The sequence below is a fragment of the Genypterus blacodes genome, unplaced genomic scaffold (genome assembly GCF_046128005.1).
Source record: "Genypterus blacodes isolate CSIRO-AG114 ecotype Tasmania unplaced genomic scaffold, CSIRO-AGI_Gbla_v1 ptg000054l_1, whole genome shotgun sequence".
NCBI lineage: Eukaryota > Metazoa > Chordata > Actinopteri > Ophidiiformes > Ophidiidae > Genypterus > Genypterus blacodes.
Genome location: NW_027466866.1, coordinates 1,532,497 through 1,546,900, shown reverse-complemented (window position 1 = coordinate 1,546,900; position 14,404 = coordinate 1,532,497). Strand labels below are relative to the sequence as shown.

The 14,404-nt window shown below is 42.8% G+C and overlaps 3 protein-coding genes across 3 annotated transcripts; all 3 read left to right on the top strand.

The window, feature by feature from the left end:
* Positions 1 to 1,864: 1,864 nt before the first annotated feature.
* LOC143001553 (5-hydroxytryptamine receptor 3A-like) lies at positions 1,865 to 5,919 on the top strand. Its single transcript, XM_076151198.1, has 9 exons — positions 1,865 to 2,016; positions 2,860 to 3,020; positions 3,131 to 3,175; positions 3,607 to 3,713; positions 3,809 to 3,978; positions 4,111 to 4,268; positions 4,789 to 4,999; positions 5,120 to 5,326; positions 5,541 to 5,919. Exons 1-9 carry the CDS (start codon positions 1,962 to 1,964, stop codon positions 5,849 to 5,851), a joined length of 1,425 nt encoding a protein of 474 aa, XP_076007313.1. The 5' UTR covers positions 1,865 to 1,961; the 3' UTR covers positions 5,852 to 5,919.
* A 684-nt stretch (positions 5,920 to 6,603) lies between these two features.
* LOC143001578 (5-hydroxytryptamine receptor 3A-like) lies at positions 6,604 to 10,018 on the top strand. Its single transcript, XM_076151228.1, has 9 exons — positions 6,604 to 6,658; positions 7,009 to 7,169; positions 7,315 to 7,359; positions 7,506 to 7,612; positions 7,796 to 7,965; positions 8,122 to 8,282; positions 8,456 to 8,666; positions 9,233 to 9,442; positions 9,708 to 10,018. The coding sequence occupies exons 1-9, from the start codon at positions 6,604 to 6,606 to the stop codon at positions 10,016 to 10,018; spliced, it is 1,431 nt and encodes a 476-aa protein (XP_076007343.1).
* Positions 10,019 to 10,487: 469 nt separating this feature from the next.
* Positions 10,488 to 13,750, top strand: LOC143001577 (5-hydroxytryptamine receptor 3A). The gene is made up of 9 exons (XM_076151227.1): positions 10,488 to 10,542; positions 11,396 to 11,559; positions 11,663 to 11,707; positions 11,807 to 11,916; positions 12,130 to 12,299; positions 12,377 to 12,537; positions 12,656 to 12,866; positions 13,106 to 13,363; positions 13,518 to 13,750. Exons 1-9 carry the CDS (start codon positions 10,488 to 10,490, stop codon positions 13,748 to 13,750), a joined length of 1,407 nt encoding a protein of 468 aa, XP_076007342.1.
* Positions 13,751 to 14,404: the final 654 nt, after the last annotated feature.

Genomic DNA, 14,404 nt, shown 5'->3' with positions numbered 1-14,404 from the left:
GTGTTTCTCCCAGGGAAGGGCTGCCCGCACCGAGACCTGGCCATCACCATAGATGACTCCGTGGTGACGTCCACTCGGACCGCGAGGAATCTGGGTGTGACCCTGGACGACCAACTGTCGTTCGCGGCAAACATCGCTTCGGTGACGCGTTCCTGCAGATTCCTCCTCTACAACATCCGGAGGATCCGTCCCTTCCTCACCGACAAGGCAGCGCAGGTGCTGATCCAGGCTCTTGTCATCTCCCGCCTGGACTACTGCAACTCCCTCCTTGCTGGCGCCCCGGCTTCCGCCATCAGACCTCTGGAGCTCGTCCAGAAAGCTGCTGCTCGTCTGGTGTTCAACCTTCCCAAGTTCTCCCACACAACTTGCCTTCTCCGTTCTCTACACTGGCTCCCCGTAGCTGCTCGCATCCAGTTTAAAACTCTGGTGCTAGCCTACAGGGCAGTGAAAGGAACAGCTCCTTCATACCTCCAGGCTATGGTCAAGCCCTACACCCCCGGCCGACCACTTCGCTCTGCTGCCTCCAGGCGACAGGCTGCCCCGGCACTCAGCGGCCCCTGCTTGCGATCGATGCGGTCACGGCTTTTCTCTGTTCTGGCACCTCAGTGGTGGAATGCTCTCCCGACTGATGTCAGGACAGCGGAGTCGCTACCCATCTTTCGCCGCAGGCTGAAGACCCATCTCTTCAAGAAACACTACCCGGATCCTCCCTCTTAGGACATCACCTACTCTGTCCTAGCTCTTCTGATGCTCTTGTTTTCTAATCTTTCATTTCTAATCTGTCCTTTTGTTTTTTCTCATTCATCATAGTACCTAACTTATTGCACTTCTACTCTAGCTCTAGTTATGCTCTTAGCTGTTGGTTTAGGAAGGAAATGCGCTTACGATTTCTTGTGACCTGAAGTTCTTTTATCTACCTTTGTTGAACACACTTATTGTAAGTCGCTTTGGATAAAAGCGTCTGCTAAATGACCGTAATGTAATGTAATGTAATGTGTGTTCACTAGAACTGTGACCTGTTTGCAGAGACTCTGGCCTACTACCAACGTCAACACACAACCTGTAAAACCTACTACTGTCAAAGAAGATGATCGATACTTTATTTGGGTATGAGAATGTGATAGAACCACATCCAAATTTGAATTAATGGTTGTAAAATACGTGTGTGTGATGTCTCCATGTCCATCACAGTTACAGTTACAGTTTTTAAAGGTTAAATCACAGAGAAATGCAGACTCCTCACTCCCCATTCAAATAATGCAGGATAAAACTTGATAAATATAGGAAACTGGGTATAGATCTATTCAAATTTCAAAAAATATCTGCCTTACAGTACATTGGACTTGAATATTACTGTAAAGAGGCTCAGCAGGTGTGAAATTAAAAATCTGCATCAATTACAAAATCACTCTTTCTCCTGGACTGAAGCTGCAATCCTGCAATTCCATTCACAAACGTGCAAAAAGTTGCTTGGTCATTTAAATGATATTAATAAGGGGCGGTGAGGGTAAGGGAGGTGACTTCAGGTCATCAAGTAAACACCTTTTAATATTGTGATATCTATTAAATATTGTAATAACATTTGCAGTGGAGATATTAAGTTAATGTACCCAAACATTACAACCTAAATGCAAACTGCATGTACTTTGTAGAAACAGGTCTGAAACATGGGGTTTGCTGCACATTTGAACAATTAACCACCTGCATGATAGCTCTGCCTCGCCCAAAACACACACGAACAAGACAAAAGTGTATCTAAGCAAACATGAGAGACATAACCTGTCTGATTCAACCCTGAGACTTCCCCAGAGGCACAAGTGTTCGTGCAGCGTATTTTATGACAGTTACAGTCTACTAAGTATGATGATGAGTCAACAGCATCTGGAAGTATGATCAGGGGTGTGTTTCCTTCTGTCTTTGTTTAGAAAACTGAGACATTGTCTTTAAATTGAGTTGACAAAATGACAGCAGCAAAGCCGTCTGAGCTCCTCTTCCTCTGTTTCGTGATGCTTCATGGTAAGAAGAATTCTGATTGATCCATTTATTTATGTGATCGATGTTAAAAGATGAAACAACTATGTACTATGTATTCAAACAACATGGAAAGTTTGTGACAGTGATTGTTAGTCAAGTTTGAACAAGCCATTTAAAACAACAAATGGAGCTCAAAGTGCTTTACATGATGTACATATATATTTTTTATATAGTGAATACATTAGGCAGAGCAGTTTTGAGTAGTGGAGAGGTTTATTCATATTTTGTCTAGTCTTTAGTATTTTTATTGTCTCAAAAAACGATAAGACGGTTCTCATTTATTTAACTTGTATTTTCTGTGATAGACATTTAGACAATTAACAAATAAAACGTTTTAAATGGCGTAATGTTTAAAACTCTCTGTTCTGAAATCTGAAATAAAATTGATTCGTGGGCACTCTTGGACTGTACTAATGCTATAGGGGTGTGGCACGAGCGACCACATAGCAGGGGCTCAAAGAAAGGGTCTGCCGCGCCCCCATATGCAAACGTATATTGGTACGGTCCAAACAAATCAAACTATGGAAAATCTGTATTGTTGTTGCTATTGAATCGTTTTTTAATGCCATTTCTGAGGGGGTAGACCTTACAGATGTACAATGAACAATGAAATAATTCGTTTTAAAAAAAAGTATTTATGTTTTATAAACCAACAAAATAACAGACTAATTCAAATTTTTCCAATATCCACATTTTTCCACTTGTTGCTTCGTTGGTCAAATTTGTAATATGTGTCTGTCAGAGGAAGCACTACTACTAACCATTACAATTCTACTAGCAATCGTGGTTGAGTTTGAATGTCTTTGGGCTCTTTCATGGCTTCAGGTTTTGTAGCAGCGTTGAATTGCAGCAGCCCAACTCCAGAAGCCTTATTTGATGAACTAGAGAAGAATCTATTCAATAAAAAGAATCTGCGTCCAGTGCAAAGCTTCTCAATCCCACTGAATGTAACCGTCAGTATCACGGTGGTGGCGCTGGTAGAAGTGGTGAGTCCACACAAATCTAATGATCTGTCCAGCTCAAGCTCATTTGAAATGAAAACGCACCTTACTGCTGAATGAGCTTCACTTGAAAATACTGTTTATCTCAACTGCAGGATGAGAAGAAGCAGAACCTTGAGACGTTCATATGGCAGGTCCTGGTAGGTTTTCAGTCAAGTATTTGAGAATGTTATAGCTTGTAAAAAATCTTTCTGCACAGGTAGATTTACATTAATTCACGTGGATTTATTTTCTTCATTAAAACTTCCAGAATATGGATTAGATAAGTGGTATTTCTGGATTTTTTTAGAATGAAACCCCTTCATGTGTATCCCTGTTGCATGATGTACATTACATTGCGACCATTTGGCAGACACTTTTATCCAAAGCGACTTACATTACATTACCACCCTGCGCAGAGGGGGAGCAATTGAAGGTTCAGTGCCTTGCTCAGGGGCACCTCGGCAGGGACTCGAATCAGCGACCCTCCGGTTCCCAAGCGGAAGCTCTACCCACTGAGCTACTGCCTCCCTATAGGTGCTGCTAGAACAGCTAGAACCGTTTACATTATGCATTCTGCTGTCCACTGTAGGAGTGGAAGATACAAGGGCTGAGCTGGGATGCGAAGGAATGTGGAACTAACAGAGTTTCTATCCTGCGAGAAAAGCTATGGCTGCCAGACATCACCATTGCAGAGTTGTATGTATTATCCTCTCTATAAATAGTAAGATTAACCAACAAGAACGTGAGTGATGATACCATGTCTAAGCATATTTGTCAATTTTCTATTTTAGTATGGAAGGAGACAACTCTCCCAAGACTCCCTATGTCTACCTATACAACACAGGTCTTATAAGTGACGATAAGCCAGTCAGGGTTGTCAGCTCCTGCAAATTAGGAATCTACACTTTCCCCTTCGATGTCCAGAACTGCACTCTGAGCTTTGGATCGTACATACACTTTGGTAAGCTCCAACCAAAAGAAGCTGAAATTGTAATCATTTTCATTTTAACTCACATGTATTAGTGAAGATTACTAATAATACATCATTACAGCGTTGCCGTAATAACTGATATGCTGTTTAATATGAATCCAGGCTCTGATATAATCGTCTACGGTGTAAATGCTGAAGCCATTCTACAAGAGTCTCTCGATGTTTTCGAGTCCAATGGGGAGTGGGAGCTGGTGAACATCCAAGCATTCCCCCATGTGCTGGCTTTAGAAAGTGGATCTTTCTCTGAGCTCAAATACCATGTAAGCACATTTTGGGGTTTTAACATCACCTTAATATGCTTACTGTAAAGTCCAGGGTTGAAGAGATGAGAATACAAATTGTGATCGGCTTAAATTCAATGGATTCCAGCACTGGACATGTTTTCATAGCAGAATAGGAACATCCTGCTGTTCGGCGTTCTGGGAGTGAGATTTGTCAATTAATCCGTTCCCGCCCTTCAAAACAAACACCTGCCTGTAGTCCTGCCAACGCCACTACAACCGATAAAGCACGGCAACTAAACACCAGGCAGTTTTGTTTTGTAAATTTGATATTAAGGGTAATGAGGCAGAGTGATGAATAAATACAGCAGCACATATCGTCATCTTTCTATGACATTTTCAGGTTCTGCTGGTTGATCACATTTGGGAATCCATCCATCCAATCCATTACACCATTGTGCTTCAGTTCTGCCTTTTTAAAAGTGGAGACAGCGAGATGACAGGAAGCTGGAGAATAGAGAGGAAGCTGCATGCATACATTGTATCTTCTCTTCCCCAGATCATCCTAAGACGTAGGCCAATGCTGTACGTGGTGAACCTCCTGATCCCCAGCTGCTTCCTCATCACCGTCGACCTCTTCAGCTTCCTGTTGCCCCCCGAGAATGTGGACCGGTCCTCTTTCAAGATGACTCTCATCCTGGGCTACACCGTCTTCCTGCTCATCATGAACGACCTGCTGCCTGTCACTGGAAACTCAGCACCTCTTATGAGTGAGTGGGACCACTGTCTGTCTGAATGCCCACAAACCCCCACCTTAGATTTGATGGTTAGTGGACATTATGTATAATTTGATTCACTCTATTTCAGTTTTGTTGTTTTGTTTCCTGTAGATGTTTTCTTCTCCATCAGTCTGGCTCTGATGGTCGGCAGTCTGCTGGAAACGCTGTTTATCACTAAGATCCATTATAGCAGCAGCCTCTACGCCGCGGTGCCGCCCTGGATCAGTGTCCTGGTGTTGCAGTATCTAGCCCGTGTTGTTTGCGTCCCTCCAAAAAAACCAAACCGAGTCACAGTCTGCTTGGGACCAGCTGTCAGAGGTACAGTGGGTGGGGCAGTGGAAGAATAAGAATTATGAGTATCATTATTAGTAGTATTGATTATTATTATTATTAGATGTAGTAGTACAACAACAAATAAGGGATTCGTCTGCTGCCTCACAGAGAGCTTGAAGGATTTTGTCACTAGATGGCAGCCTTGGTCAAACTTTCAAGAACTTTTTCAGTCAAACTCTCTTTGTTTGATTTTCAATAGAATCAAAGAGGATCAATGGCATTTCCAATTTAGGAGCAGATTTGAGGAGCATCTCAGGTAATGTAAGCCTGAAACCTCCTCTGGACCCCAAGGATCCAGTGCTGGCGGAGCTGAAGAAGATGAGCAGGGAACTCCTGGCCATCCGCACTCACATTGACAAACACTTACAAGGCACCAATACCTCACAGGAGTGGAACATGGTTGGCCGTATCATCGACCGACTGCTGTTTGGATTATATGTCATCTTCATTTCCGTCAGCTTCATCACCATGATCTGCATCTGGCTCAACTATAAGTCATATTCACCATGACTGAAGTCCTGTGGATTTTTGTTGCCAACTCAGTTTTCAGCATTGAAAGTTATTTTAATTTTCAATGTACAGGCTTTGTAAATAATAGTAATAAAGCAATTTTATACTATATCACAGACTACTTGTTTTTTTATGCCTTTATGTACTGTCATGTTTTAGTTTCAAAGTCATTAATGTGCTGTAGAAAATAAGGTTTAGAATAATATATGTAAGCAATTTCAGTCGCACTATCATATGTATAGTTGATACATGTTAATCGACATTTCTAAACGTCCTTAATGAAGCAAAATGCTTGATATCTGTATTTGTGTATTAAGTGAGTGTATTAAGTGAAACCGAAGTTCTGTAAAGAAAAATCTCTGAGCACATGCAAACTGCTCAAACTACTGCTTTTCCACGCAGCATCTCAATCTAAGCTGTTTTGTTAGACAAGCGCTCACATTCACTAATTTAGTGCAACCTGTGTGTGATGAAGTGTTCACACCTGCTGAAATTACATTATTGAAAAACAAAAAACTATTTGCGTTTAAGTACATAAAAAACTGTGCAGAAAGAGCCAGGGGCAGAAATGTTTAGCAGAAGTCATGCAACAGTGTGTAGACTCGAGTCAATATTAGCCTGTAGCTGCTGTAACCTATTGAAGAGGAAAGCTAACAGCGGCCCGCTTTGCCCTCCCATTAGCTGTGAAAGAACAGCGGCAAGAGTTTCTGCTTTGTGATAAGGCACTTTAGTTTGACTGGACTGAAGCAGAGATGACAGAGGTAAAGCCACCTGAGCTCATCTTCATCTGCTTCATGCTGCTTCCTGGTAAGGAGCAAAGAAATTTCTGATTATCCGAATGCAAATTGCTTGATTAACTCTTGCGTGACTTCTGCTCTTGTACTACTTGTAAGGTTTCTTAAAATCTGTCATCTGTCATTGAGGATACTAACTAAACAAATGCAATGAAATGTGTGTCTTTGCTCGTTCTGTAAGAGTTTTGTAATAACTACATGCTAGATTTCCCTTGTTTCATTAGATGAGATGGGATCATGAAACTGTACGTAAAATCATAATGTAACTTGAATCGAAGAGTATTTACAATGTGTACAAACAATGAAAAACATTTATGACTGGTTTGCAGTCGTCTTTTTGATCTTATTTTTGTTCTTCCTCAGGTTTTGTAGCGGCATTGAACTGCAGCAGTCCGACTGCTGAAAGCTTATTTGATGCACTACAGGATAATTTATTCTCTAAAAATCTTCTGCGTCCTGTTAAACAAGTCTCAGTTCCACTTAATGTAACAATCACAGTAGTTGTGGCAGCGATTTTAGGAGTGGTGAGTCCAAAGATATACATTATACACTATATTTATCATTTCCTGTACATACAAATGTTATTTTCATTTTATTTTACTTGTTATGAATAATTTTAAATTTGAATGAGTGTTTATTGCCGTCAAACTATACTCTATCTCTACACAGGATGAAAAAGCTCAGCTCCTTTCAACTTTCATATGGCAAAACATGGTAAGTTACCTGAGAACAAATGCATTTTGACTCATGTCTAACTAATGCGGTTTACAGTTGTTACCTCTTTTCAAATCACATCTGAAAAAGCATTTTGCGTTTTGTGTGTCGTACCTACGTATATTCTCTTTATTTCTTGACTGCAGGAGTGGGATATTGAAGGGCTGAGCTGGGATGAGAAGGAATGCGGCACCTACAGAATCACTGTCCCTCGAGAAAAGCTTTGGGTCCCAGACATCCTCATCACTGAGTTGTAAGTTAAAAGGGTCTTCATCAGAAAGCAGCAGCAGCAGCATTTACAGCTTTGATAGACCTGGGCTTTAATTTCTTTTTTTTAGCTTTTATTTTGGATTTAAAGCCACACGTGACTGTTTGCTACCTGATCAGTCAGTCAGCTTGTTCTAAATCTTGGTTCGGTGTTTCTATTCTATTCTAGTATGGAAGAAGACAAATCTCCCAAAAGCCCCTATGTCTACTTATACAACACAGGTCATGTAGTTGATGATAAGCCAGTAAGGGTTGTCAGCTCCTGCCAATTAGGAATCTACACTTTCCCCTTCGATGTCCAAAACTGCACTCTGACCTTTGGATCGTACGTGCACTTTGGTAAGCTACAACCAAAAAAGCTCATTTCAGTCACAAGCAGCCACATACACACACATCATGTAAATGAGGGAATCATGTATTCTTACCATGTCTTATGTGTGTGTGTATTTGTTGTGCCACATCGCATCGCTTCTAATTAACTAAATATTACCCCAGGTTCAGAATTACGGACGTTACAGAGCGAAACAGCTGAGGAAGCTCTGCGGAACTCCAGAGAGCAAATAGAGAGTAATGGGGAGTGGGTGCTCCAGGGCATCGACATAAATCCAATTATTCTGAAATTTCCGGGTGGAGATTACTATTTACTCCAATACCATGTAAGCATCATTTATTATTTAAAATGCTTTCCCAGTCATTATTTCTCAAGATGATGTTCTGTTTTTAGTTAGTATGAAAACTGTGATACCATAAGAACATAATGGAAAGCAACTATAAAACTATGTTCAAACTCTCTGTCAAACTATCAAGCACTTCAATTTCTCCACCCCAGATCATCCTGAGACGTAGGCCCATGCTGTACGTGGTGAACCTCCTGATCCCCAGCTGCTTCCTGGTCACCGTCGACCTCTTCAGCTTCCTGTTGCCGCCGCAGAGTGTGGACCGGTCCTCCTTCAAGATGACCCTCATTCTGGGCTACACCGTCTTCCTGCTCATGATGAACGACCTGCTGCCTGTCACTGGAAATGAGACACCTCTTATAAGTGAGTGGGATGTATGAAGGTATCAGATTGTAAGGAAGTCTTTTTTTGTTAAATATTGAACTTATTTGCACATTTACCACTGTTGTGACACATCCGCGTGTCCTTGTCCCTTACCAGTTAGACTTGAATTCACAAACAGACAATCAGTTGAGAGAACATAGCCTGGAGGAAGCAAACGATTGAACATGGAGAAGAAGCCCCAGTATCGACAGAAGTCTTCCTCAGGGCGACGCATACACACTTCCAGTCTGTACATAGGAGCACATGTGTGCTTAGTAATTAATGGGAGACTCTGTGACTCTATCTAATAAGGACCCAGGAGAAACACTGCCCGGCTGTAAACAATAAGAAAAATGACAATAAGAAGAAAAGCCCAGATACTGCATGCACTGCAGTATGAGATAGAAATAAGCATAGGGGTTATTTAGATGGTGAAAAATCATAGTTTGTTCTATATTATGACTGGCTGCCATTTTTAACCATTTAAACCACTAAATCTTCTTTACGTCTTTATGAATCAATGATGGTTAGATAAAAGTGTTCTTATTTTCTTTGTTTTCCTGCAGATGTGTTCTTTTCCATCAGTCTGGCTCTGATGGTTGCCAGCCTGTTGGAGACGGTGTTTATCACCAATGTCCAGTTCAGCTCCAGCCAGTACAGCGCCGTGCCGCGTTGGCTTCGGATCTTGGTGTTAGACTATCTAGCCTATGTCGTCTGCATCCCTTCACAAAAAAACAGCAACCGGGTCACCGTCAACATCCGGGCACCCGAGGATGGTAAACTGACGCGGAATAACCTCACTGTCTCTGGTGTGGAGTTGCTGTTCGTCTGTATAGGCCACGCCCATTTTTTCTATCTCCGCCTACAATTTGGGATGAATTGTTACACAATCGTAATGAATGGCACAAAAGAGACAACATCATCCAAACTTTGTTGTTTTGGCAGTGGGCGGGAGGGGTGATCCTGCTCTAGTCAATAATCTGTTCAATCTATCTACTGGGCCTTGGCGGAGGTATGCACTAACTGCACTGTTTTCCACAGAATCACCAATGGGCATCAGTCACATCAGCTCCCCATCATTGGCAGTATTGGCTGTGCGTAAGTGTGACCCGGGTCCACAGAAACCTCCCGCGGACTCCACCCTGGACGAGGTGAGGAAGCTGAGTGGAGATCTGGCTGCCATCCGCCACCACATAGACAAACACTTTCACAGTAGCCACAGTTCAAACGAGTGGCAGATGATCGGGATCATCATCGACCGTCTGCTGTTCGCCATCTACATCATCTTCATCTCACTCAGCTTCATTACCATCATCTGTATCTGGTTCGTTACTCATTCATCCTCAAAATAGTACTTTGCAAACAGTCAAACATGGCGACTGGATACACAGAGAACATGATGCCAGAGAAGGAAACAGTTTCTAACTCCCATAAGAGGAGGTGTTAAAAAAATACAATGGATGACTGGTTACTGGAGGTGTTAAACAACAAGTTAAGCTATCCAGTGTGTGTTTATTATCTGGATCCATTCATGTAGCTTGTTGTATTTGTTGTTGTTCTTGTATATATTTGTATATATCAAATGTTATGTGGATCAGGAACTACTATAATGGGGTGAAGTCACAAGAATATGAACGGCCACGTCTGAGTATCAAAATAAATGTAAATTTCACAGTAAAATGCACATGAACACGTCTGTTGCCTGGTCATTGGTCATGTGTGTGTGTGTGTGTGCATGCGTGTGCGTGTGTGTGTGTGTTACACTGTGATTAGATGTTTCCTCCAGTAGTTGTATGCCTCAGAAAGGTGCAGGAAGTCAGCATGAAGCCTTGGCAGCAGAAGTGGAGCCTCGTCTGCTCTCTGCTCTTCCTGTCAGGTAACACGTCATTTTGTCCTTTTTGCTCATTTGTATTTAATATTTAATATCCAGAATTATGCTTCTGATGTTCTCATGAGTAATAAGTGTTGTGACTGTAAAATCTACTTTTTTAGATAGCAGTCTGTAAAGCTTCACTGAATTTAATGTAGAATGCAAAACAAGACAGTAGGAGAAAAGTGGAGTGGTTCCTTAGGGCGCTTCGTTAGTGCAACATAACCACGCTCTGCTTATATTCAGTCAAGCTCTTAAACTTCTGCTTGACACACAGCTATCCCATACTGTATGTGAGGAACCTGTTTGGCTAATTGCCCAGCGTGTAGCTCTGCCTTGAGGGTCAGACTGTCAACACTTAGTGAAGGAACAGTAAATATCAGCTGACCTCATTGTAAGCACAGCGAAAGAATACTTTTACATTGTTATGTTTTAAAGAGAGATGAGTCTGGTTTGTGTGTGTGTTCCAGCTGTTTCAGATCAGTGTAAGTAGCAAAGAAATTCATCTTTGCCTCAACAATTAGTAGATTTTGAGTTTGTTGTTATTTTTGTAATGATAATCTAACATGATATTTGTTTGCTCACTGACGCTCACCTGTTTTCGCGTGTTTCCAACATTCCAGTTGCATTTTGTTTAAGTGTGGACATACTGTGGGATACTTTGAGCCCTTGATATATTTTTAAGGGGTTTGAAACTGCAGCTTTTTCCTAATTAAACATTTTTTGAAGATATATCTTTGTCCTGATCCAAGAGAAGATTTTGTGTCATTTTAAAATGTATGAAGTATTGCGGTTGTGCATCAGTATGAATTAAGGTGCTGTATGTGGAGTGAAAACAGGCTCTGGTGCGTGTCCTCAGTGTCTCTGTGCTACAGTAATCTCACCTGCAAAGAAGGACACAGCGGTCCGACCTATGAGTCAATGCAGAGTGTGTTTGCCCTCCAAGCCTTCAGGCCGGCAGTAAACCTCAGCAACCCCACAGTGACCAACATCTCCTTCACCCTGTACGCTGTGCTGGGGGTGGTGAGTTCTTACATCACACTAGATTCTTTCAAACTGCTATATAATCAAAGCTCAGATTGATTGATCATGTGCCATGTGAGGTTTACCTGCTTAATGTTCGCAGAATGAGAAGACACAGATTCTCTCTACCTTCCTGTGGCTCAGGCTGGTAAGTGTAAAATGTCAACTGTTGCATAATTCTATTGGAATTCTTTGCAGCTGATCTTGTTTCTTATTGGGAAGTGATCAGTGTCACTCTTTCCTGCAGTATTGGCATAATGAGTTCCTGGTTTGGGACCCTGATGTGTGTGATGGCGTCACTAAGATCTCGCTCCCTGTCAAGCACCTCTGGTCTCCTGACATCATCATCTATGAGTTGCAAGTGTTTATCTTCCTCTTTTTTACATCTTCACCTCAGCCCATGCAGCACATTTGATGGAATTTTGGGACCTGATTAGAAGACACACTCACAAACATTGATGAAAGTGTGTATCCATGTGTTAAAGCTCATTAACATATAGAGATGTTTTCCAACTTTCCCATGAGTTGTTTTCTGTCATTGTGTCTTCCCTTGTCTGTCCCTCCCTGCAGTGTTGACGATGACGTGTCCCAGGCGTGTCCTTATGTCTACGTCAACTACACGGGTCACATCCGCTGGGACAGGATGCTGCGGCTCGTCTCTGCCTGCAACCTGAAGATCTTCAGCTTTCCTTTTGACGTTCAGAACTGCTCCTTCACCTTCGGCTCATACATGCACACCAGTAACCAAACTTAGATCGACTGATTTATTAAAATCTTCCATTTCTTTCCATGGCTGATGTGTCCCTGTGTGCCCCAGTAAAGGACGTGAGGGTGAGCCCGGCGCTGACCTTTAAGGAGATGTCGGGAAACTCCAAGCGTTACCTGGAGGCCAGTGGAGAGTGGGAGCTGGTGGAAATACTGGGAGAAACATCCATCCTCAAGTTTGGCATTGACGAGTGGGACATCATCACCTTCTGGGTGAGGGATCCCCTCATGTTTCCTGCACCCAGAGGAACCTTCAAGGGTTTCACAAGCTTCACCTTCAATTCTGACAATGAACAAATCTCCATATGTGCTTCACTGCCTTGTTGCCTAGGTGATCATAAAGCGGCGTCCGGTTCTCTACGTGGTCAACCTGCTCATCCCCAGCTCCTTCCTCATGGTCATCGACATCCTGTCTTTCTACCTGCCCCCACACAGCGTGGACCGCGCCTCCTTCAAGATGACCCTCATCCTGGGCTACACCGTCTTCCTGCTCATCATGAACGACCTGCTGCCCAGCACCGCCAACGGCACGCCCATCATAGGTCAGAGGTCATCCTATGCGGCAGGCCGTGGCGCTAACAGAGCCGGTCTGAACTCATAGTTGCCCTATATTGTAAACATTCAGTGATTTTAACCTACAGTTCCTTTAGTCAACATTATTTAGAGGAGGGATGAAAGTCAACAATTTGAATAACTTGAATAGCCATCAAGTAAATTTTAGAGAAAACACTTTAGACTCTTCTGACCTTGTCACCCTTTGGTGCGTCTCCTTCTCACTCAGGCATCTATTTCTCCGTGTGTCTGGCTCTCATGGTGATCAGTCTCCTGGAGACGGTCGTCATTACCAACGTCCTCCATCGCAACTCACTGAAATACAGAGAAGTTCCTCATTGGGTCAGGGTTGTTGTCCTCAGACACATCGCCAACCTCATCTGCTACCGCCAGCCGGAAGACATGCAGCCCCCTGCTGAGCCTCAGGGGGGGAAACCCGAAAGGTCGGACGGCTCTTCAGGTTCACAGATCATCCAACTGCACGACAGCCAGTCACCTGCCCCGCACACAGCCAGCGACGAGGACAAGACAGCAGGTTCACCAGTGATTAGATACTACAAACAAACAGACACTTCACTAACAATGTTGGTCGCTTTTCAATCCAATGTGACCTCTCACTTCCCCCCCTTTTTCTGATCCAGTTACCATGGAAACGTTTCCCGCTACTATGCCCGAGCTGCAGCAGATCTGCCAACACCTGGGCGAGCTCCGCGGCCACCTCACGTCTCTGCAGAAGGAGAGCGAGCTGCAGGACCAGTGGTGCCACGTGGGCTACGTCCTGGACTTCCTGCTCTTCCGCATCTACCTGTTGCTCATCACCTGCTACGCCATGGTCATCATCTGCATGTGGTGCATCTGGATCAGCCAGGGCTGACAGGACAGTCAGTCAGAGCAGTGCAAACATCCAGCAACATTTACGGACTGATTTTCCAGCATGTAGTCGTAATTTATTTAATGTTTAGGGAAATGATATGTCATGTAAGTGTTGATATTTACAGAAAATTGCCCATTGACCTAATAGTGAGTGTGTGTGAGTGTGTGCAAGCAAGCATCAACTAAGTACCTTTTTAAATCACAAGATGTCGCCATTGCTGTGATTAGACCTCTTGACTCGTACTTGTGAAGCGGTTGACTCCCTACTTAAAAAAACAGATCTCAGACTAAATCTAACAGTCCAGAGTTCAGCTGGACTTTGTGCTAAACGCGGAAAACATCTGATCATTAACATTTGTGTTTTTATAAGCAGACTTTCAAACATAAGGAGATAAATCACTCTGTCTGTCATTAAAGTGGGTAACAGCAGAATGCCGTTTTCAGATTGTTACCTGACCAAATTGGATTGAACAATGGAAACCATGAAGCAAGAGACACTGGAGCTTGAACTCATAAATCAGTTTACCATAAAGGAAATGAAAGCAAATGTGAGCTCAATAATAAAAAGACATTAACGGACCTTCATCACTAAGCTTCAGATAAATATGAATAAGTAAGAGCACCGAGATTCATTATGTCCTGAAATGAAAACACA